We start from the raw sequence: 26,232 nt of genomic DNA on the forward strand, positions 1-26,232 counted from the left end.
CATAATTTGGAATACAGTTGTTGAAGCGAATGTATTCCGGATCGCTACACAGCTTCTAAAATGTGCTTGTTGGCATACGTTTGCAGTCCAAATTAGTTTCAGAAGCTATTAAAAAAGAAAACAAAACAAAACGTCAATTTTTTCTAATAATGTGGGCATTGCCAAATTATAGAAAGCCCAGAAAACATACTGTAAAAAATTTTGAGACCTTTGTGTCACAATTAACTGAGATCAGTCTGAACTAAAGATTCATTTATTTTAAAAAATTTAAAAAACCAGAAAGAATTGGTAAAGTGCAACATTTCAGATTCAAAGGCTGTAAACCGAACCTTTTGATCCAAACATAGAGAATTAGGCAAATTCAACAAACTTAGTTTTTAAAAGACAATTAAAATTGGCGCAAAAACTTTTATATAACTCAGTGCCTGCGCAGCTTTACGGTTTCATTCCGGCTTCTGAAAGATCGAGATCATCGCAAAATGAATGAACATATTAGCCAAAGTACTTTCCAAAATTGTGAACTGTAGAAAACATAGCAGGACAAATCCTGAGCTGCAAATAATAGAACTTTCATTTAATTTTTAAAAAAACTCTTCACCAATAATACAAGGAAACAATTCTCCTTGCGAATGAAACATGAAACTAGGATCACAGAAAGCCAAACATATTATTTTCAATAATAATGACCATTCTTACTTATGCAAACCACTATCACATTAGACTGCGTCCAAAATGGTGGAAGTGCATATGCTCCACCTCCACTGCATTTCGAAGTAGAACGCAAAACTGAGCATGAATTATCTGTCAATATTTTTTCGAATCTATTTTCGCTTGAAAATGGGGAGCCGTTATTGGAAAAATGTTTGTGACATTCATTTCTTACAATCTCAGTAATTACCTAGAGAAGGCTTCTCTCAACAATCTGAGGTTTAAAAATTCCACACCATGTTCATCAACAGACATAAATCTATTGCTTACTGACCTCAACAGAGCTCAACTTAACAAAAATGAAAATTAAATGCTTTCAAGGGGACAAATACTGAAATAGACAAACAAAGACACACCTACAACTGTAAATAGCTAAAATGAATAACTAATCAATTTTTTAAGACTAACAAACAATTTCAGATTTCAGAATGAACTCGCCATTTTTTTAATATTGATCATTGTTTTACTTTTTGTCAAAGTTCTTTGGACTTGGGTCAAAAGACTGGTCAAGACATGTCCCTAACTGGTTAACTGAAAAAAAAATTGAAAAAATATCCAGAAATCAACAACAATAAATAAGACAACAATAAGCGACTTGTTAAAAAAAATCCCACGAATGGGCTGTAACGACTGGAAAATATGCAATTTGAACGAATTTGCACATCAAAATAAACGAATGGATTCACAACTAAAGTTTCCCGACTGTTTTCAAACGCCAACACAAACACACCTACCCTTTTTCCATTTTATAATCGCCAATATACAAAGTAAAAAATCTCACAGAAACTGTAATTGAGAGTTTTGGAAGTGATTTAAAAAACCTTACCGTGCAGCCGTCTTCTGGGATATTTGAGGGCCTTCAACCCTAGTTGGTATCACATTTCTTTTTTAAAAACAGTGCTTTACTGTATCCGAGTCTGAAAGTCTCCTATTTTTTTTCGGGTAGGAAGATCACAATGCGTTGTAAAAGGTTCAATTTTCTTGGCGAATTTTAGTGCTAACCTAGGAGTAACTCAAGGCACGGTTTTAGGACCTTAAATTGTTTTCCTACAAGATAATGAATCCACAAAAAGAGCAATTCGACTGCAATGTCATCCATTTTTGCAACGACTGCGGCAATGACTGAGTATTTTAATTTTTGTTATGAACGTATTGTCGCAAGGACTGTTTCGGGTTCAAAAGTTTATTATAAACAAAGAACAGTCAAATGTTCCATTGAACAGAAAATTTGGATCATTTAGGTCTGCTTTTGCGCATAAAAACGAACAGTCAAACATGAATTATGCTTATTTTGCTTTAAATGATACCTAGTGATTTCAATGATAAAGGTTTACTCGTAAACATTTGCGTTTACATTGTCAATATTTGTGACAACAAAGAGCATTTCGAAAAAATAGTTTTGAAACTATCATACTTAAAAAGAAACAAACTCCACCACATATTAAATCAAATATGTTATAACAAGCACATTAGCATACAGTTAGCCTGTTTCCTATAAATGTTAAATGGAATTCAGTCTCACGGCTAAAAAAAACTATCAGTTGCTCGTTCGCTTCAGACAAATCTGAAATAGTTTTGATCTTTTTGCTTTCATTAAGTCACAGACGGGGGGGGGGGGGGGGGGGGACAGAAATTTGCAACAGAATCCGTGGTCCTCACATTTATTTCCATCTATTCAAAATGCTGAAAAGAGACTTGGAGAAAAGAATTAAAAATGATTACAGTATTTTCACTATGCTTCCTGTATAACAAATGGCGCCTGGCAATCGAGAGTGAAGTTGTTATACCAAATGGCATCTGAGTGAGTAGCTTTGAAATAAAACAACTAACGGAGCATGAAGCAAACCAAGTGAGTTAGAAGAGGGGGGGGGGGGGGGGGGGGGGTTCAAATTAATGAAAGGAGCGCGCACATCTGAACATTTAGTTTTTGTTTATTATGAATAGAGAATAGAGTGTTTAAATAAAACATAAGTATGTTATCTTAAGTGTTTCCTGTAGACTGCGTATAAAAGAACAATTTATTTAAACGCTCAAACAAACTTGCTTGTATTTGTGTAGAATTTGATCACATCATCATCCTGATCGTAATATTGTAATAATCACAATCCACTTTCAAACAACTCACGACAATTTGTTATTATTTATTTGTGCTTGTGTGTTGTGTTTCGGCTTCAAACTATAAACAGTCAAAGCAAAGGTCACAGTCTTACTATTAAAACTGCCATTAAAACAATTAACATAGTGCATTTATTAGCACATTACAATTTTACAGAGTTACATTACTACCGTCCAATTTTTCTCTCCTTCATTTTTGAGCAACTGGAAAAGTATGTACCTTATCAAGTTGGAAGTTTATTGAGTTCCTTTAAGACATCAGCTTGAAATTATTCTCAAACTTCAACTTTTTCATGTAAAGAAAGCGGCCGTCGCGTCTGTATGGGCTTTTGATAGCTATTTCCGACCTTCCACTTAAACTAAATATCACTAGGTAAATTTGTCTTCAGCAAATTTCAATCTAGTAAAAATCAAATTGTGTGTCAAAGAAAACACATGCCAAATTAATATAATTGCGAGGAACGCAACATGAAATGCTAGCCAAAATCACAGATTAAGGACAAAAGTTTTTGAAAATAAATGTCGCCAAGGACATGTACATCAATAGGAGAACTGATATATTGAAGCAACTAAAATTATACATTTTTAGAAGATACATAAAAACTTAATCAAACGTATAGTTTGAACAAAAAAATAAAAAAACAGCAAGAAAAGCGGGCAGAACTAAATCATTTACTTTTGGAAAAATTAGTTTTGCTACAAGCTATAGCTAGCAGCATCTGTTGCAATTTTTAAGAAATCAAAGCAAGGCATCGCTATACTAACAAAACTATAAATAGCAATAAGGGCAAAAATCAAAATACTGGGGTAATTCTTTTAGCAGGGGGATATATAAAAGTGTTAAAATCTACGCACAAAATGATCAAATGCAACAAAAAGCAAAAGAAACACCTCTGCATCAAATTCTTTGCAACACATCTTTGCACCAGAGAAACCATAAATATGTATTTCAATAAAAAAAACTAAGTAGAGCCTATTATAATCTTGTTCGTAGATTTTACAGTGTAGGATCCAAACGAAGTCCAGATGAATAATAGCCGCTACAAAAATTTGCCACTAATTCAAGGATATTAGCAACTAAGTTTCAGTTACTCCTTAATTTAAGAGGAAAACTTAAATACAAAAGACATGTCACAAAAAAAACGAGATTCAAGAGACCTCCATGCAAGGATTTTGAAATGATACAACTGGTAAATTTTTAGTATGAAGGTTTTGTGTCGTCATACTCATAAAACAAAAATTAAGGTGGTACCGATATCGTTCGCTGATTACATGGGATCGACGCAAAAAAAAAACAACAGTTGAACCTTGAGTAAAAAAATTTTAATTTTAATAAGCTGAAGTCTCAATTCTAATATACTGAAAAAAAGTCATGTGACCAAATGTTGAAATCTTAACAACGAGATATTCTGAAATTGGTTTGAATTATCAATAAAGCAAACAGCTGTTGCATCTTTGGCAAATAAATTTGATTGCGACAACAAATTTTCTTTACAAAAATTAACAACCTTGACTGTATTGTAAAATTGGCTACCCTTCATCTTAATTGAGCGATCCGTCAACTAGTTAGCCTATGATACTTTTTAAAAATGTGCCAGAAGTACAGATTGCAGCAATCAAATCTCTGCTCCTAATTAACGTAGCTCAGTGATTCGACAACTTTATTGTGCAAAATTTTTGTATGCGCACTTTTAGTTTTTGTTCCGGCCCACTTTGTTAGGGGGAGGAACTATATAATCGAATGCGTTATTTTATCAGTCAAATTTGACCAATCAATATATTGATCGAAGAGAGAAGTGAGTGGTTCTATAAGAAAGCTCGTCCAGCGTAGAATAGAGATTTAAAAAGATTTTGTTAAATTCATTTTTTCGACGAAGTTATCGAGGTTTAAACTTCAGTGAACGTTTGTCTAAATTTTGTTGAATTTGGTCTCAGTTTCCCTAATTTAAAAGTTTTAATGTTAAAATGTCTTGAAGTCTTTACGTTAAAAAATATTAAAATCATTAACGATAGTGTTGTTGGTTTTACATCTAAAGATATATGAGAGTTGTTGAACTGTTTCATCCAATCTTTTGTCTGAAACATTTGCGATATTTTTCAAGTTTCAAAATTTTTCATCAAAAATGCCAGGAACTAAGCTTCCTTAGTACACTGTGTTTGAATTTGCCTGATTAACACGCCTTAAAACTGCTGACAGAATCTTTGTAAACTCCATATAGGGCTAGTTTTAGTAGCAATTCCTTTGAGAGTGTTTTTGAATTAAATTTTAGCCCGGTTCTGATAAATTAACTCTATTCAATAAAATGACTCTTTGTCATATTATCCACATCCAGAATATTCGGAAGAACTAGTTTTAGTTCAACGCAAGAGCAGTAGTTTTCCGCGATTAGTTTTTTTTTCACAGTCCAAATTCCGACTCTAATCAGTCGCTGTCCTTTTCATAGTTTTTTTTACCTTTTTTGCTTTTTTAATGTCAAATACAGAACAGAAAAAACTGAATCGAGGAGTAATACTGACAGCTCTAAACGGTTTTCTACTGATTTTCAAGGAAGTCTATCTTTTTTATTTAGTCAAAAATTTATGATCTTTTTGTTTTTTAGAAATTACTCGTTTTCAAAATAAACAGTAGATTATTGACTTCTGCTATTTTTCCTTTCTTGTTCAACTTAAAACTTAAAACAAGCAATGAAAGGTCGTATTGACTTTCTAATAGATTAAAATTTGATGTCAACTGCCTTTTTTGCGTAATGGCATTTTCAGTTTCCGGATTTAATACTACGAGTCAGACACCATATTATTGGCGCTTAATAGAAAACATAATTGAACATATCATGTATTTGAGTGGATGCAATATGGTTTAAACGGTGTCAGCACCGTCCACAAGCAGAAATAAGTCAATTTTTTGTTTGGTTTTTGTCTTATTCTTCGTATTCGTATGAAAAAAAAAGTTAAGTGCAAGTTTAGCAGCTTACTATGCAAAAACAAAGAAACTTTTTTACTGATTTCAGACAAGATCTGAATTTTCATGACTTTGAAATCAATTGTTTTAAGAGAAATAAGGACTAATTTTTATTTTTTCTGCTCTTGTTTGTGTCAACAATTACAGGTTGCATATCACATGACTGATTTTGAAGAATATCAGAAATGAACAAATCTAATGTTTAAGTGCATTGCTTTTCGGCTTTTTGACCTACCTAAAGGTTTTCGTTATTGGAAATTATTTGTTTTAGAAAAAAATAGAAGTATTTTTTTAATTTTGGCCTTTTGTTCTTTTTGACTACTTGACACCGAGTCTCATCATTTTTTTCTACTGAAGCTTTTTTCACTTTAAGTTATATTTGAGTCTTTTTTCAACTTTATTTTTAAGTTTTTTTTTCTTCAAAAAACATTAAATTTTGGATGTAAATAATGTTTCTTGTTGTTAATTGGTTTTGGTGTTTGCCTTCTCTCGTAGTCTTAATAATGGCAGGTTTTATCGGCCTTCTAATGTGGCACTATTTACTCTACAAAGTGGTTTGAGTTGGAGGAATTTTTTCATTAATACACCAAATATTTTTGAACTATATTTGAATTTTCGAAAGTTTTCTCTTGCTCATTGGGTGACAAGAAAGATTTGAGTTTGTTGCGTAATCATAAAGAGATATTTTAACAATTTCAGGACGAAGATCAAGAGGAGCTGTGTGAATTGCAGTGAGTTTGTGAACATTGTGTTTGCGAATTGAATCGTCATCTGTGACCTAAATCAACAAGAGGCCTCCCTCAGAGCTGCCTAGCCATAATCATGGTACATTACAAAAACATAACCCTGTTAAACTAACTTCCTAAATCTCATTAAGGCATTCAACATTGATATATTTGGGACAAAACTCGACATGCTAAACTTGACTGGGTGCTGGATTTGACTAGATTAAAACATGCGATTTAAGCAATTTTTTTTGAGGCATCATGTTGTTTGTGAATTTTGTGACATTAGGTGACTACGCTGTCGATAACTGTTATGAAAAATTAAGTCTTTAACTTGGGTCTCAATTAATTTCTAAAAAGGTCAAGTCAATGTAAGTTTGAGGTTGACCGAGAACTTTGAAGAATTATATGCTCAAAATTGTGGACCGATGTTGCAACATTTGTGAATATTATAAACAAAATTGGTGTGCTTTTTAGCCTTTGTTGTCCAGAGTTAGCATACCAATTGTTGGATATAGTCTGTTTCGCCGCCCTCCCCACTCCCTCCAGTGTTTTTAGGCCCCCAGCGACAATTATGTGTTGTTATACAGCAAGTTACTATATGAAATATAGCATGTGCGGTTGGGGTGGTGTAGAATATATAAACTTAGAAACGTAGAAAGTTAAACTAACCTTTAATATTTGACGCGTATAAACCGAATCCGAAATTAATCTTGATTCAAACTATAGTATTAAAACTTAGAAAATTTAACTTACCAGTTTTATCAAGACAAGAGCAAATTGATTCAAGTCAATTTGATATAAACGAATCTTTGAGAAATGGTACTGTTAACCAATATTCGATTCAAAATGATGATTCTAGATAGCTATTATTGAAGTCAGATTATTCTCCCCAGCATGTTTTAACTGATTTTGATATCTCTGGAAGTGTGAATGAATTCTTAGAAAAGTGCAAATGCATTCTATAAATGGTATTCCTCGCGACTGATTTCTAGGAATTTTGTAGAAGTAAACCATATTCGGTATCCCGTACGACCCCCACTATAAATCATGGTGCTAAGATTAGTTTTGTATCTTGATTGTTCGCATTGATAATGAGTATAAATAGGGCTGATTTTCGAGCCGTTTTCTTAACCCAGTTGCCTGATTCTAAATTCACTGCTTATTATACAATCCTCGTTATTCTCAGCGGTAATAGTCTTTCCTTAGTTTCGATTCTTCTAACTTCTTAGGATTATTCGATAGAGTCGGTGTAGACTCAGAGATCGAATAGAGAAATAGAAAATAGTTTGGAGACTTTTTGAGAATACACCTTGGTTGAATATAACTTTGATTTAGTTAGGAATAAGGTCTGTGGTAACTTTGCAATCTTTAATTTCTAAGTTAAGTAATTTCTTAGTGTTATGAATTGGCATTAAAACCAGAACTTAACATATCTATCTTAGTATACATAGGTGGTTTTACAGAGATCAGTCACTATTAGGTTAAGTTAAGATTTCCCGGGACTTGGACTTTGGAGAGGGGAACTACAGACGCCTTCAAGACGAGTGCTTCTGAGAGTATTAATCGGCCGCGCTCCTTTAGGAGACTGAATAGTGAAAGCCACTCTGAGGTCAGGGCTGCCTGATCGTTGACGACTTGGCAAGCTAAGTTAACCCATGTAGTATGGAATGGCGAACCAGGTAGACATTATCACGGTCTGCAGTAGCCTGAAGTACCTGATGGGCAATGTCTTAGTGTTCTATTCAAGTTGATTAATACTCGTCTGGTTGGGTTGTGGAGTGAACTACGACGAGCTTCCCTTCATCTTCACACTTAGTAGTTTTAGGATCTTAGATTGATCTCTTAGTATTAAATAGTTGTATTGGGAACTTGGTATACTTCTCAATTATAGTGCCACCTATTCCATAATTGTTTTCTTTTCCATATATTTAGGTCTTAGCTGAGGTTAGACAACTCTCAATCGAACCTTATAATTACTGTTTAATACAAACGACTGCCTCCAATCTGAATCTTAGGAGTAATATAAGGGCCTGGTATACCCCTTTCTGTTATTTTAGGATAATAGGCACTCGAAGTTACCACTACTCTAGTTCTCTGTTTTAACGAAAATTTAGATAAATACAATTGTTGGGATTTGAATAAGGAATTTCCCCCACCCTAGTTTTTTTCAAATTCTACATTGGCGACCACAGAGGGATATTTTATCAGAAACTAGCAAAAAAAAATAGTAATTGGGTATAGAATAAAGATCGCGAGCCGGGCTCACGAACTGTCAGTGAAAACCAAAAAAAAAACTTTGGTATTAACAAAAAAAAGGATAAATTAAGAAATAAAGACTGATCCAAGTAGAAAAGTTACATCAGCACGGCATTAACAAAAATTGACTGTTAACTTAAACAATAGTGAAAAAGTTTTAACTTTTGAATTACTGAGAATCCAAATCAACAACTCGTAGTTTCTAGTTTTTGCTTTTTATTTCTGTTTTGAAATTAAAACCAAAATCACTGACACGGGGGGTCTCAAAACGAAAGCAAAGTGTTTGAAACAGTTTTGCGAGAAAGAGAAACTAACATTATCAGCGTAGAACACAATTTGAAAAACAGATGGCAAACGCAAACAACAACAACGCCCAGCAGCAAATAGTAGTGGCTGCTCCACCGTTAACTCCTTTACGTTATCCGAGCAAAGACTTCGACTGCTTCGAGCGATGGATACGCCATTTCGAAGCGATGGCTCAGGCAAACAACTGGGACGATGCCAGGCAGCGAGCAGTTCTCCCCACTTGCTTGAACAACTACGCACTGGACGAGTACTACAACCTTCCAAATCAGTACCTTATTCAAGTACAAGGACAGCCGGCACCGACGATCGAGCGGGTTCTCAATGCACTCAACAATCGAATCGGAGATTTTCCCAATGCAAGAAGTGCACGAACCGAGTTCAAGAACCTCCAGCAAAATGAAGGGGAGAGCATTCAAGAATTCTCTCGAAGAGTTCGAAAATTGGGCGAAGCAGCAAACGCTCACTTGAACGCAGCAGGAAGGCAGGAAGCTAATAAAGACGCGTTTATCGATGGACTGCTGGACAGTGAAATACGATACACCCTCCTCAAGGAAGACCCGGACACCTTCAATGCATCCGCCCAAAGAGCTATAGCCCTCGAAGCAATTGAGAAAGTTGAGAATGCCCGATATCGACCAAGGCGGACGGGACATGTACGTTGGACCCAAGGTGACGACGATGAAAGTGGAAGAAAAACTGAAATAAGAGACCTAGCAACCAATGTTGGCATGGGACTCAGTGACTTGATGGAAAACCAAATCAGGAGTTTCAACAAGTTACTGGAGCAACAGGAACGTCACACGCAGATCATGGAACGGATATTAGATACACAGAGTCGGTTTCTAACAGAATTTGCACCAGCCCAGAGAACATCGCGCAGCCCTGCAAGAGTGGATCGGAACAGCAACGTACAATGCTATCATTGTCAAGATTGGGGGCATTTTGCGAGTCGCTGCCCTAAACGTAGCACTGCTTCAAGACGACAAGAAGATGGAAGCGCCGAAACGCAGCCAGTTGTTAAGATGATTTTGCAGAGGGCGCAGAGACATGAAACTTTTAACAGTGCGAGTATCGAGAACAATAGCGGCATCTTTGGACCTACTGTTTATGTTGATGCTAAACTGAACGGGAAGTTGCACAGAGCGCTGCTAGACACGGGTAGCAATGTGAATATTATATCTGAACAGACGTACAAACTTTATTCACCCCCAATGTTACTATCGGACTTCCACGACACAGTCTTATCAGCAACGAACGACCCATTCCGCATTCTAGGAAAATTCACCGGAGTCCTTGCATTCGGTCCGGGTATGGTTATTCGGACGGAATTTCTCGTCACCCCGGACACAGATGTACCCTTGATATTAGGGACACCCATACTACAAGAGAATCAAATGTCGATCGACTTCCAGTCCAGGCAACTAATGATGGGCACAGAGAGCAGTACAGTGAATTTGACATTCCTTTGGAAAACAGAGAAACCCGGACAAGTCAAGGTTTGCGGCGCGGAGAGTGAGTTACAAGGCCGTGAAACCTTACAAACAGAGAAAAACTACCCTCTCGAACCAACGTCAGAAGATGAGCTCAACGTGATCTGCAATCTAGTGAAATCCGATTCAAGTGATCATGGAACTGGACTCAAGACATTGAATACAGTTGCCTGTTTTCGAGATGTTTTTGCCCTCAACGATGCGGAATTGGGTCAAACTCAGCTAGTGGAACACGATATTGATACAGGAGACGCTGGACCAATTAAACTTGCTCCCTATCGACTCGCGCCAGGGAAGATGGCAGTCGTGAAACAAGAAGTTGAAGATATGCTCTCACGGAATATTATCCGGCCATCCAAAAGCCCCTACAGCGCACCCATTGTACTTGTTACGAAAAAAAACGGCAGCAACAGAATGTGTGTAGACTTTCGAAAACTTAACGAAGTGGCGAGAAAAGACGCCTTCCCGTTACCCAGAATCGATCAAATCCTCGATCATCTTCATGGAGCAACGGTTTTTTCGAGCCTGGATTTAGCCTCCGGATACTGGCAGGTCCCATTAGCAGAGTCAGCGATACCCAAAACCGCATTCGTTACTCCAGATGGTGGTCACTACGAGTTCTTGCGACTACCGTTTGGACTCTGCAATGCCCCAGGCACTTTTCAACGATTGATGACAACAATTTTTAACGAGTACCTCTTAGGCTTTGTTCTCATCTTTTTGGACGATGTTCTAGTCTTCAGCAAGTCGGAGGAAGAACACGAGAAACATCTGCGAAGTGTGTTTGAAGCCCTCAGGAAAGCAAACTTGAAGTTGAAGCCAAAGAAATGCAAATTGTACCAAAACTCAGTTACGTACTTAGGATACAATTTAAGTGCCGAAGGAATATCACCCGACGAGGGAAAAATCAAAGACCTAAAGGAGTGGAAAAGGCCGGAAAACGTCACAGAAGTGAGATCATTCATTGGATTCTGCAGTTATTATCGAAGATTTGTGAAGGACTTCGCAGGAATAGCCAAACCTTTACACGAGATCACGAAGAAGAATAGGAGATTCACCTGGACACCAGACTGTCAAGCCGCCTTCGAGAGTCTAAAAACTGCAATGATCGAAAGCACGGTTTTATCTCATCCCGACTACAACTCACCATTCGTGCTGGACACAGACGCAAGTGACAACAGTTTGGGCGCAGTACTTTCAAATGTCATAGATGGTGTTGAGTATCCTGTTGCTTTTGCAAGCAGAGTGCTATCGCCAGCAGAATGTAAATATTCAACAACGAAAAGAGAGGCCCTAGCCGTAATTCAGGCAATGAAATGGTACAAGCCATACCTAGGGGGTACGAAATTCGTGTTGAGAACGGACCATGCTTCACTTCAATGGCTGTTCAGGCAAAACAACGATGGAATGATCTTTCGAATGCTACAGAAACTCCAAGAGTTTGACTTCCAGGTGGTTCATCGCCCTGGCGAAAAACATGGAAATGCGGACGGACTTTCACGACAGTGTAGCCAGACACCCGAACTGACTGAGGAGGAGAAGAAAGAGATGTTTGGCGACTGCCCCCCAGCTGAAAGTTTGAGCGAAGCTCTGGGCCATATCCAAATGGTGACTTCGCCGGAACTTAATCCATGTTCTTCAGAGACTAAACCACTGTCCAAAATTCAAATGGCAAAAACTCTTACGTTCACCAGGCACGAGTTCGAAGATGGGACTACAGAATGGATAGAAACGGACACAGATTCAGATTGCGGACCGGAGAACGCGGACTCCGAATTGCTCCAACAAAATAAAACTCAGCAGCAGGAAAGCGACGACGACGACGAATACGAAATTCCCTACGGAATGAGTTTCCAAAAACTTTTTGAAGCTGCACTGGCAGAGCGGGCATCAAGAGGCAAATTTGGACTCAGCTGGTCAACCGACGAGGAGAGTGATTACACCAGCCAAACTGAGTATTATGGGAATCCGGGGATGACCAAAGACAGCAACTACCCCAACGAAACCCAGCTCGAAAATTGTGCAGCTGTCAAGGAGAACGACTCCCCAAGCAATACCAAATGTGGAAGAGTTCGAATGACTACAAACCCTGGCTGTTCAGATGGACTCGAGTTGAACAGTCCGAAAACGAAAAGGCATCGATGGAAATTATCCTGGAGGAGGGCAGAGAAGCAGCAAGAGAACACCAAGCGCAGGACCCTGCAATAAAACTCGTTTTTCAATGGGCCAACGCAAACGAGAATGGTACTCAAACATCACTTGGCAAACTCAACGTGAAGAAAGCAGCAGCTATTGCAGCCGGGGAAGATGCGGTGGCACTCTGGAGTGTTTGGGAACAACTGGAACTTGCAGATGGACTTCTATACCGGAAGTGGCTTGTGGAGGGAACAAATACAAATATCAGACAGTTTGTAGTGCCCATTAGTCTAAGAGAAAAAGTGTTAGAACAACTACACGACTCCAAGATCAGTGGAGGACACTTTGCGTTTCAGAAAACACTCGACAGAGCCAGGCAACGATTCTGGTGGCCAAATATGAGAAAAGAGATCGAGAGGAAATGCGAGAACTGCTTAATTTGTCAGTCGCGATCCACAGCTGGGAAGAAACGGAGAGCACCCTTGCAAACGATCAACGTCGGAATTCGTTTCAACAAAATTGCCGCAGACATTTTGGGTCCAGTAACGAAAACAAAAGGAGGGTACAAATATATTCTCGTACTCACGGACTACTTCACAAAATATGTAGTTAGCACACCTTTACAAAACACAACTGCTGAAATCGTGGCAAGAGCAATCGTGGAGAAATGGATTCTTATGTTTGGGGCCCCGGACTCAATTCACACTGACCAGGGCTCAAATTTTTGCAGTGAATTGATCTTGGAACTCTGCAAGCTGTTTGGAATGGAGAAAACAAAGACCTCACCTTACCACCCTCAAGGCAACGGAATGGTTGAGCGACACAATCGGGTCATTGCTGATGTTGTATCGAAGTACTGCGCTGGAAATCCGAACACTTGGGACGAAATGCTTCCATATCTGAGCTTCGTCTACAACACAACAGTGCACAGAACAACAGGTCATACCCCCTTTTCTCTGGTATACGGACAAGAGTGCAAATACCCAATCGACCTACTTCTACCCAAAGCACCAGGTCACGAAATCCAAAGTTACGAATTCACCCGATGGCTAGAGGAACAATTTCTTGAAGCCCACATGAACGCCAGGGAAACCTTGGGATGCAACCAGGAGAGACAAAAAGACCGATATCGTAAAGAAATTTTTGGAGAAAGCTACAGCAACGGTGATCGCGTCTGGTTGTTCGCTCCCCACAAAGCCAAATCGAGAAAGTTCATTCTGCCGTGGGACGGCCCCTACATTGTGTTAGAGAAAACTTCTGATGTGCACTATAAAATATCGAAAACGGGTACCTGTAACAAATGGCAGATTGTACATTATAACAGACTGAAACCCGTAAAAGAAGAAACTGATCAACACAGAGTCCTCACTCGCCCAGCACCAGGAAGACGGCCACCAACTGGAGAAGTGGATGACCAGGAGGAGACAGCAAATTCGGGATTCTTCTCGAGGAAATCTGCACGAAGGGCTCTCCCTCGAAACTTGGAAAGATACAGATGGATGGAGGAAGAAGATGACTTCTTTCACAACCTGTTTGAGGAACGGGAGAACTCCATCTGTCAGAGAAGAGGTAGACAACAAGACCCAGGATGTTGAAGAAACGCAGGCAAGCGAACTGACCGCACCTGATGGGAGAAAGGACATGACAGAGGCCAAACTGGAGACCCCACCCTCAATCTCTGAACTTGCAAACCTGCCAGAGACAACGCATCAACTGAACACTACTCCAGAGAAGACTATCAACACGGAGTTCATGGACATGCAGAGAACTCATAAATTGAAAGGGGTAAAGAGAGCACCAACAACTCTCAACCTTGAAACACCGAGCCCAAGTCTGATCTCAGAAACAGAAGGACGTCCAAAACGAGCAAAACGATTCCCCAAGAGATACGGAATCGATGACGAATGAAACCCTGATCTGAGCACCTATGACGAATCATCATAACAAACTCGACTTTAGACTTAAGCCAGGAACAAACTAATTTTCTACATTATGTACTTTGAACGCTTTTTTTAATAATAATCACTATGGACTAATAAAATTTTTCTCTTTTTTTGTAGCCAACCAAAAACAAAAGTATCAAATTTTTCCTTAAAAAAAAGTCGCGATTAAGACTTCAGAAAACGATTAGGCATAAAAACAGTCGTCGAAACGGATTCCAGATTGCATTTGAATTTAATTTGAATTTTTTAAGGTTTAATTAGATTTTCAAACAACAAAAATATTAGAAATAAGCATAAAAAAATTTGGTATTAGAAAAAAAACCGGAAAAAAGGCAATTCATTAATAGCCTAGTTTTAGTTTAAAAAAAATAATAATTCTTTAAAAAAAAAGAACAATATGAAACAAACTAGAATAATAATAAAAAAATTAGGTCTCAGTATAGAAAAAGTTTTTCGCTTCAAGTGCAGTTTTTCTAACTTTGCAAGTATTTAGATGGAGTGGTGCTATCTTTTTCTTGTTATCCGGTTGACTCTAGCAGAAGTAACAACCCGAGCAAACATTGCGTTTGTCCCACAGACTCCGATTGCTCTGGCTGATTCAATTGAATTGATCGAAATTGCAGTGCCCTTTCCAAAACCCTTGGACATTAATTGGAGCGCATTTAAACACTTTTCAAAAACCCTGAAGGAAATGGAGACTCGTGTGTGGAGAGAGGCGCAATGGGGATATTGCAATAACCAAAAGTTAAACGGCATCGTCGAAAACAGTCAGAATACCCTGATCACGTCGCTACAAAAAGATATTTCCGAGATCGAAGAAGACAGGACACAGCTGATTCGAGATGTGAAGATTTTTGCAAACTCAACCAAGCTCTCGAACAGGAAGAGAAGGTCAATAACCTTGCTTGCAGCGGGAGCTGCTGCCGCACTTGTTTTGGAGCCCATAGTAGAAAAAACAGCTTGCAAAATGCTCTCCATCTTCCATCTTTGTCAGGACTCAGAAGAAAAGATGCGGCGAATTGCAAGTCACTTAGACAGCATGGAGTACAAGCTACACCATTTAACAAGCGACACAGACAACACAATACACATTCTGGGCAACGAAAATTTAAAACAGCAGGAACAAATGAAAACTATCTTGAACTATACGGCTGGGAACTTCGGAACCGTAGAGAACGCTGTTAACAATCTTGAACAAGATATGGAACAAGTACAGCAGGCCCAAGTCTGCGACCACAAGAGGAGCGACGTGTTCACCTTCTTTCTCAAAACACAAAGTGTGATCAATAACGTTTCCTTCGCGCTAGTATCTCTTCATTCGGAAGTGCAATCCTTCAAATATGAGCTGAAGCAATTCAATAGCAAAGTTCGAGAGGCTTTTCAGGACTTGTCGAACGGAAGAATACCATCAAGACTTGTTGAACCAGACAAACTACGACAATTTTTACAACCCCTTCGATTCCATCGCAAGACGATGTCAATACCACTCCAGCATGTTAGTCTTTACTATGAACTTGAGCTACTTCGTAATGTTTTTATTGGAAACAATGGACTCCTATTGAAAATCGAAATCCCTATGTCAAGTCAAAGCCCTATCCATAAGGTCTTTAAAGGAGTGCCCCTTCCGCAACCTATTACAAATTCAACCATAGCCTCAGTGCTTGTACTCGAGCATGAACTGCTTGTCGTCTCGGAAGCTACGACAAACTTTGCCGAAGTTGATGAAACACAGATTCTCTCCTGTCAAGGTTCGAAACGACTGAAACTTTGCGAACAACCCTTCCCAATGACTGGAAACCAACAAGCTGGTTGCCTGATCAGTCTGTTTTCCGGTCACGAGGCAGCTGTTTTACAAACTTCCAAATTTGATGTCATTCATCTACCAATAATACCTACGGCAACCTATCTGGCGCACTCAAAATTCCTTATTTTGTCGGCATTTACAAAATTCTGGATAACTGACATCGCAGAAAACACCTTACAGAGCAGTAAATTGAGAGGATGTCAGAGTTGCATCGTACAACCTTCTTGTAACGGGAGAATTGAAATACCTAACGGAAGGTTGATTCTTCGTCCCTCGACAGACAGTTGTCAGAACGAATCTAGGCTTGTCATGAAGGTAAGCCTCAACCCCTTACTTGAGGAAGCATTTACCATGCCAACCCCAGAAACCCACAATCTGAACTCCCTAAGTGCCACATTTGACTACAAAAGAAAAGTATTGGAACATGTAAAAGTTGAACTACAAGCAAAACCACCACTAGAAATAGACACCGGAACTATCAGAAAATTAGTACGGGAGTTTCACCAGCACAGTCAACGGCAATCAATAAAACACGCAGCCGGTGGAATGTTCAATATTGTGATAAGTTTTCTGGGACTGTTTTTATGGATTTCAACTATCTGTATTACAGCAGCTTTCCTACTATGGAAACACAAAAAATTATGCTCTAAACAAAAGGAACAACCTTGTCGTGAAGATAACAATGAAGAATCAGGGGAAAATATACACCCAACACAGCACACAGAGTTACTTTGTAGGGTCAGGGAACAGAATAAACTAGAGTCTTCCACATTTTAATGAGTGTTGTACCTTTCTTGTAATCTCATAATACCGTGTATCTCACATATTGGCGCTAATCACTTGAGGCAATCTATAACTATTCAGGAGAATAGTTGAGTCCGAGGGAGAAGTGTAGAATATATAAACTTAGAAACGTAGAAAGTTAAACTAACCTTTAATATTTGACGCGTATAAACCGAATCCGAAATTAATCTTGATTCAAACTATAGTATTAAAACTTAGAAAATTTAACTTACCAGTTTTATCAAGACAAGAGCAAATTGATTCAAGTCAATTTGATATAAACGAATCTTTGAGAAATGGTACTGTTAACCAATATTCGATTCAAAATGATGATTCTAGATAGCTATTATTGAAGTCAGATTATTCTCCTCAGCATGTTTTAACTGATTTTGATATCTCTGGAAGTGTGAATGAATTCTTAGAAAAGTGCAAATGCATTCTATAAATGGTATTCCTCGCGACTGATTTCTAGGAATTTTGTAGAAGTAAACCATATTCGGTATCCCGTACGACCCCCACTATAAATCATGGTGCTAAGATTAGTATTGTATCTTGATTGTTCGCATTGATAATGAGTATAAATAGGGCTGATTTTTGAGCCGTTTTCTTAACCCAGTTGCCTGATTCTAAATTCACTGCTTATTATACAATCCTCGTTATTCTCAGCGGTAATAGTCTTTCCTTAGTTTCGATTCTTCTAACTTCTTAGGATTATTCGATAGAGTCGGTGTAGACTCAGAGATCGAATAGAGAAATAGAAAATAGTTTGGAGACTTTTTGAGAATACACCTTGGTTGAATATAACTTTGATTTAGTTAGGAATAAGGTCTGTGGTAACTTTGCAATCTTAAATTTCTAAGTTAAGTAATTTCTTAGTGTTATGAATTGGCATTAAAACCAGAACTTAACATATCTATCTTAGTATACATAGGTGGTTTTACAGAGATCAGTCACTATTAGGTTAAGTTAAGATTTCCCGGGACTTGGACTTTGGAGAGGGGAACTACAGACGCCTTCAAGACGAGTGCTTCTGAGAGTATTAATCGGCCGCGCTCCTTTAGGAGACTGAATAGTGAAAGCCACGCTGAGGTCAGGGCTGCCTGATCGTTGACGACTTGGCAAGCTAAGTTAACCCATGTAGTATGGAATGGCGAACCAGGTAGACATTATCACGGTCTGCAGTAGCCTGAAGTACCTGATGGGCAATGTCTTAGTGTTCTATTCAAGTTGATTAATACTCGTCTGGTTGGGTTGTGGAGTGAACTACGACGAGCTTCCCTTCATCTTCACACTTAGTAGTTTTAGGATCTTAGATTGATCTCTTAGTATTAAATAGTTGTATTGGGAACTTGGTATACTTCTCAATTATAGTGCCACCTATTCCATAATTGTTTTCTTTTCCATATATTTAGGTCTTAGCTGAGGTTAGACAACTCTCAATCGAACCTTATAATTACTGTTTAATACAAACGACTGCCTCCAATCTGAATCTTAGGAGTAATATAAGGGCCTGGTATACCCCTTTCTGTTATTTTAGGATAATAGGCACTCGAAGTTACCACTACTCTAGTTCTCTGTTTTAACGAAAATTTAGATAAATACAATTGTTGTGATTTGAATAAGGAATTTCCCCCACCCTAGTTTTTTTCAAATTCTACAGGTGGCATAAAAGATATTTGCCCACTAAGATGGGGGGATAAAAAGATATATGCTCACTAAGCTGGGGGGGGGGGGGGGTGGGGGGGGGGGGGTAAGAATAGATCTCAATTGTTTACAGTGAAAAGTACTCAAGTAAAGTAGAAAAATGTGATAAGACTGCCAATGTTCTAGGCAAAACCCTCAAAAAATCATAAAACTATAAAATTGTTTTGGGGCCTAATGTTGCAGTTCAGTTTAATTGCTAAACAACACTTTGAATTAGTAGTGGGACAAACAGGAAAAACCCATTCTTCAGTTGGGTTTGAGATTGAAAACTTTCATTTTGATCCGTCACTCGCAATCATCTTTCTTAGTTACAAAAATTTAAAATTGACTCGCTGACTCATAAATTAGTATATTAATTAAAACCTTTGTAGGTAGAAATTACAATAGTGTTTGTATGAATTATAAAAGTGTTTGTGTTTTTTCTGCAGTCGACATTTACAGACAGTGAAGTGGTGTATGACGTGAGTGGGTTCAAACACTTCCTGTCTGAGTCAGAGTTCACTCTTGACAGTGGTGAGAAAGTGTCTCTGAATGCTGGCCAGGTGGACAAAGTGTGGGCCAAATGCAGGAGTGAGAGGAAGAGCATATCCAGGGGAAACTTCGTCACAAAAGGTACACATCACAAGTCACTTGTCTATTATGAGCCCCCCCCCCCCCCCCCTCCCCACCCCCATATCCCTCCTAATCATACGAACCATAATTGGTTGGGCTGTGCGCTCTAAACCCATTAAGATAGGCTCACATAATGGTATAATTAGGGTTTTTGAGGTTGATAGGGGTATTAGGGGAGGTAGACTCTATGCTCACTAACTTGATGGGATATAATATGAAGGAGACACAAGAATGTCATTTCAACTCCTCCTTACGTTTTCTAATTACCAGCTAGTACCGCACGCAATCCAATGGCTCTGTTGAAATTTCCTACTTGATCCTTTATCCTTTTCAACAACGATAACACTGGCATCTGAATCTATGAAAAATAAAAAGAGCAAGCATTAAGATCCAAATACTTTTGCACTACAAATTGATCAGTCCACCGGAAGAACTGACACGAGGTCAAACAGAGAGAGGAAGCCCAATACTAATCAATCTATTAGAAGTAGTTTTCTAATTGTTTCCATAACCCCTACCCAAATAATCAAAACAGACCAACTTCTCAGGCATCCATTTCTTCTCTAATCTCTAAGAAATAAGTTGAACAGAGAATGTTATTTTTTTAAGTCAGCAAAAGGTTGAAAACACGGCATTCAGAGCAAATTGTGTATAACTATTACATCTGATGAATGCTGTTAGAATGCTGTTAAATTTTGTATAAAGCAATTAAAATGGAGGAAAAAATCATTTTCAGTATATTACAATAAGGAAACAACTAATTTAGAGCTAGAATCAATTAGCACCGTACTAAGCGAATTCTAGGAATCATTTGGCCTTTTTCAGCACCGTTTGCTGTCGTGTAGAGGCGTTTATCTTACACTGCTTAGCTAGCCATCACGACATATATTTCCTCCATTTATTGCCACAATTGCGAACTTTTGAAATTTGTTTGCTAGAAACCTAAGATGTTACAGAAACGAAAGTTACAGTTATTTAACACGCTGAATCTTTTTCAGTGGTTTTAACAAAGAGTTACATCCTCCCTTCCGTGCGTTATGACCGTGACGACGCTTGAATAACTGTACTGTTAACTGTTCTCAACCACAGTTTAAACTAATTACATTAATCCTTTGGTCTGTTTTCAAGCGATTTGTTGCTTGGTTGATTTTTTGTCTGGCGTTTTTGTTTTTTTTTTTGCTACACCAAAACCAAAAAAATGAATAAATCGTGGATGGCATTAAGTCGCGGATCGGTTCTCTCAGATCTCTTCTAGTCTAAAGTGTACTAATCCTTGAACATGCTGTTAAGACACCAACCATGGTGTAAAGGGCATTTTTGGCGGTTTGGACCAATTCATTCCATCGTCATACCCTTTTTCTCGAGCCCCCACTCCTCTCCTCCTGCTGCCCTTTTCTTCTCTCTTCCTGCTCAGCCTCCCCCTCTCATTCAACCCGTTTTCATTTTCGTTTCACTCCTAACCGAGCACACTCATCCCCAACTCCAACCCAGCAACACTCCGCCTACTCCAGCAACACCACCCCCTCCCCTGATATCTAAAAAAATTCTGAGGCTTAGAATTGTGTTACTGGATAGCTTCTAGAGACATCGAAATAATTCTGAAGATTTTAATATCACGATTGCCAGCAACATTTCATTAAAATTTGCAATTGATATTATTTCTTTAATTTTGTGTCATTTTCTGAGTTAATCGATCTTCAAGGCCCAATGAATTTTTTCAGGTCAAGCAGATTTAACACTTGACCGATTTCAGATACAACAATTGTTCTTGAACATATTTTTGAAATAGGTATATTTAAAGGGATCAAATTTGGCCTTTGGGGTAAAAGCTTTAAGAATTTACGCAATGAACATATTTTTGTCTAGTTTGTTTGATTATTTTAGTTTCTCAACGTTTTTAGATGATTTTGTTTGAGTGTTGCCTGGCATTGTTCAATTGATCTGCTGATCAGGTAGAGTACTTCTAAGTTTTTCATTCAATTCTGTGAACTGTATTTCAGGACTTGTCTTGCTATGTTTTTTTTTAAGTTTCAATTGCTCTCTGACGAAGCTTCTAGCAATTATATTAGTCCCAGGGTTTTGGTTCTTTGATGCGATTTTTCGCCGAATGGATTTTTTGTCTGACCCATTTAACTTTTCGTCCTCAAAAACCGAATAAACAAGTAGCGCTCGGACAGCATTAATTGGCAGAGCAGTTCTCTTAGAGCCATACGCCTTACTAGGCTCTAAGTAGGCGATTTCCCAAAAAAAATTGACAAGACAATTTAAGGTTTGAGGGGGAGTTTCTTAGTCTTGAAAGTTTGATTTAAAAGCCGAAGCTAGACCATTAATTTTTTATTGTAATCTGCCCGTCCTTTGATTTTTTCCTTTGATAAAAAGAAGAGCTTCCGCAATCAATTCTGTGTTCTTTTTAGCGTTTAACTATTTTTAACGCCTCACTGATAACTGTCGGGTTTCGTTTCATCTCGGCTTTGCCTCAACCCTGTCCGGTACAATAATCAATTCATAAATGCAGAAGTAGCCTTTAACTAATACTAAAATTCCACTAACTCTAGAGAAACAGAAATGTGTGAGCTAATAGGGAACAAAACTATACAGTCAAAAATGTAACATTACAGACAATCGCAATTCTGATGGACAATTTTTACCCGAATATCTTCAGCTTATGTGCTTTATAATGTCTATAGATGGAATTCGCCGGCGATTAAAACTCCTCCAGATTTAATCAATGCACTGACTGAAAACAGTTACACTGAATTGTGGAATGCACAGCTACTAATGTTGCTCCTAATACCTTCGAAACGATTGATACATCAATAACATTTTGTATAATCATGAAGCAAAGCTTCAAATAATGTTTATTAGGGCAATAATTCTATCTAAATTAAGATTCACCATCTGAAAATAGTGTAGGACAAAATCAGCAATTCCTAACTTTGCTTTAAAATTAATCCTAAGTTTTAACTCCGTCAGTGTATAGCTTCAACGAACCGAAGTTGAAAAATTGCCTTTGTTTTCTCAAAGAATGTAGCCGAAAATTTCAGCCCAGATTCTGACAGAATGTTAACATATTTCGATCTTTGTTTAGTGATTCCAGAGGTCGCATCTCTAGTGTACAAAGATACAGGCGCAGAGAGCCAGTGTAAAGTGTGGCAGGGTCTCTCCAGACAACTAGTAAAACCCCAATCACAGGTAAATATTCCTCATATAGTCTCAAATTTACGTTTTACTTCAGAAAAATTTTTGTACCAAATTCCTGTGGAGATAAAAATGACTTGGTTTTCTACTCCAAAATTTAAGAAAATTTTAAGACGACCAAAATAAACCCAAACCCAACAAAAATTAGTTTTCGGAAAATATCAGTTATTTGCGAATCTTTTTCATCGCCTTCGCGGGAAAACCAATAAAAAACGGTCAAAATTAAAAACGATATTTCATAAAAACAACATTGCTGAAAAAAGTCGAACTGGTCAAAAAACATAAATGGAATAACGCTGGACGAACGCTCTCGAGCGACTGGCGATGCAGACAATTTAGAAGGAGACATAGGCTAGTGAAACTTTTTTGTGGTGCAGACAATTGTCATTTGCCACTGTGGAGCTGTTTGTACCCACGAACTCTCAGCTCAAAGTCCTGTATATCAACCTCTAAACTACATGGGCTATAAACGTTTATCGCCTAAAATTTTAGCAACAGACTTAACTTCTGAACGCAATTCAAATCACTCACGAAAATCATAAAGTCAAGCGTGAAAGAGTTACCCGAGGAGTGAAATCGAAAGAATGTTTTCGACAAAAACGGTCAAGCAAAAATATTGTTAAAAAAACACACACGTCTACAATAATGATTTAACAGTTTGCTCGGGAGCAATTAAAAAAAGTGGTGAAAAATGTCGCCAATGAACAAAGCTTTCTTGGTTTTGTGGGACAAAATTTAACATCGGTTTATTTTTAATTAATACAACCTCCTCATCTTAAAATTTCAACTTAAGGTTGAGATTATGGCATTCTCATCCCGATAGAATTCGAGTCCATTATCAAAAAGGAACTTACGTGATAAGATACATTATTTTAGACTAAGATTGTACTTTCTAAGGCTATGCTTGCAAACTTCAAATTCTAGTTATTAAAAAAACTAATTTTGTCACCCTACTACACTTATTGCCACCTAAGTTTCAAAACTTCAACGGGTTTTGTGAAAAAAAACAATTCAAGGCTATGCTAGCAAACTTCAAATTCTAGTTATTAAAAAAACTAATTTTGTCACCCTACTACACGTATTGCCACCTAAGTTTCAAAACTTCAACGGGTTTTGTGAAAAAAAAAACAATTCAAGGCTATGCTTGCAAACTTCAAATTCTAGTTATTAAAAAAACTAATTTTGTCACCCTACTACACGTATTGCCACCTAAGTTTCAAAACTTCAACGGGTTTTGTGAAAAAAAAAACAATTCATTATTTCGAAATAAACAACGTCAATCGGAAATTTTCTTCTTGCTTAACTAACGGGGCGGCACAAAATCCATCAATTTTGCCTTTCAAACTGAAAGTTTTTATCAATTTTCGGAGTAAAAATTGATTCTTAGAAAAATTTTCAGTAATCATGGACTTTTACAAATCTATTTTCTATTGATTCTCGTCGGGACAAAGAGTTTGGGAGAAAGAGACGCCATGCAAAAGACTATTAAACAACTGAAATTGGCAACGTCACCAAAAGTTCTTGTCACATAGTGAAGCATTTTTGTAACAAAATTAACCAAACTTTGACATGAACATTTTTGTATTCTTGGAGAATCCCTCGTAAAAGTGGTCAAAGTCATTATAATGCAATTAGAGCTATATAATATTTTGCTAAATAGCTGATAAACTTTGTACATTGGCGCTCTTTATAAAAAGTTCATCAGACAGATAAAAACTACCCATTGCAGTTTAGTTTTTTTTAAAAAAAAACATTTTGAAAATTTCCAATTTATTCCTGTTTTTACTAGTTTTTGCTCAGTTTTTACTTTAAAAATAATGTGGATATTTTACATATATTGAATAAAAATCTGTTTCTGGCTGTATGAACTTAACTTTTGAGACTGCTATGTACCCCCTTCAATAAATTGACAAGTTTTCAATTGGCAAAAATAATTGGCTGTCGTTTCTCTCATAAATTACGTTGTGAGATTGTGTTGTTGCCACTATTAGGCCCAAAAATCAACTTGCACTATTTTGTCTTTTTTAACCAAGCAATCTTCGAATCCTAGAGTATTTAATCGAAATTCAGTTTGTTCAATCGTCTAACGTCATGTTGCCAGTTGCTAACAGTCGGCTCCTGTTTACAAAAAGGGTCATTTCAAGGCTCAAATATTTCATGCAGAGGACTGGCGGCAGTATTAAGCTGGACTTCGGGTCTTTGATAAGTCCAAATAGTTTGTTTGGAGGCTAATTAGAGCTAACTATCTTAAGATAACCTCTCCAGAGGTTGAAAAAACTTTTTTCGGGGTCACACTAGGAAATAGGTATAGACCAGACCGAAAATAGGTATGGGTCAGACGGATGGCGCGGGCCAGACTATCATAGAGGGTCGCACTGGGCCCCTGTCCGCGACTCACGTCCGTCTCGCCCACACCTGTCTTGTCGTGGACCTCACCCTGGGATTATATTTGCTGTGATGATTACTAATAGTTCAATTGAACCACAGATTGGAGGAACTTAATTGTGTTGTAACTGTGGGTAAATTAATTTTCTAATGAAAGTTTGTTACAGGACACGGCCTCTGCTTCTCAGCAGCAATCAGCATCATCAGCCTCTCTTCCATCCAACACTGCAGTCTACACAAACGCCTTTAATTAGCAAGTGTGACGTCATAGGAACATTGTTCCCGTTCTCTACAACATCCCTTTCTATGCTAACAATCCCTTCCTCTGAACTTTGTTTTCTCTATATGTGCTTGTGTATCTTGTTGACCTTAGCAATTCGCAATTTAGATTTCCATTTCTACAAATTTCGATCAATTTACAAATTCATGCTACCTTAATTGTTTTGAACATTATTGAGTGATTGAGAGCATGTAATGAGCATGTACGTGTAATGCACATCCTGCTTCAACCCAATACTTTCAACTCAATATTTAGTATTAAAGTATTTTCTGATCTCTAAAAATATAATATAATCAGTTCAAAAATCACTCAATTTACATCGAAGTGTAAAGGGCTATCGAAATAAAATGAGCAGAAAAACCTTTCAAAAAGCCTTGCTTATACATCGCTATTATATATTCACATTATATATATACATCGCCACCACTTTTGGATTTATGGAGGAAAAAATTTCAAATTTTTTTTTACTGAACTGCATTCATGTTAACCAGTAAAATTTCTTTTTTTGAAACCAATGAAAGCCAAATTAACTGAAATAGTTGGCACATGAGACAACGTTAGGGCGAAGGCAAAAAAACAATTGGTTGATTTCACATCACCTGCCCACAGTACTCATGCTCAATTTTATCTACTATCATTTTTTGGTTAAAATAAAAATCTCTCTGGTATCTAGCAAAATTTTATAGAAAATTTATAGCTTCAACATTATTAAGAGACAATAAAACTTATTTCTTGAGAAAAATCTAAGTAGAATAGAAAACATTGCTACTTTTCGTACTATAAACCGTCAATCGAATTTGAGTTTCTATTATGATATTTCTAACA

General features: G+C 37.6%; 1 protein-coding gene across 3 annotated transcripts in view; it reads left to right on the forward strand.

The window, feature by feature from the left end:
• LOC142341113 (uncharacterized) overlaps positions 1–25,565 on the forward strand; it is a 46,353-nt gene extending 20,788 nt beyond the window's left edge. For 2 of the 3 annotated variants that reach the window (XM_075391994.1, XM_075391995.1), the window contains exons 2-5: positions 6,482–6,607; positions 19,361–19,544; positions 22,633–22,736; positions 25,295–25,565. In XM_075391994.1, the coding sequence (XP_075248109.1) occupies positions 6,605–6,607; positions 19,361–19,544; positions 22,633–22,736; positions 25,295–25,381 (378 nt within the window). In that variant the 5' untranslated portion in view covers positions 6,482–6,604 and the 3' untranslated portion in view covers positions 25,382–25,565. Of the gene's footprint in view, positions 1–2,670; positions 3,036–6,481; positions 6,608–19,360; positions 19,545–22,632; positions 22,737–25,294 lie in introns of those variants that run through there. The other variant, XM_075391993.1, reaches the window with a different exon arrangement.
• Positions 25,566–26,232: the final 667 nt, after the last annotated feature.

This window comes from Convolutriloba macropyga, chromosome 6 (assembly GCF_964194025.1).
Source record: "Convolutriloba macropyga chromosome 6, txConMacr16.3, whole genome shotgun sequence".
In the NCBI taxonomy this organism is placed as follows: Eukaryota; Metazoa; Xenacoelomorpha; order Acoela; family Convolutidae; genus Convolutriloba; species Convolutriloba macropyga.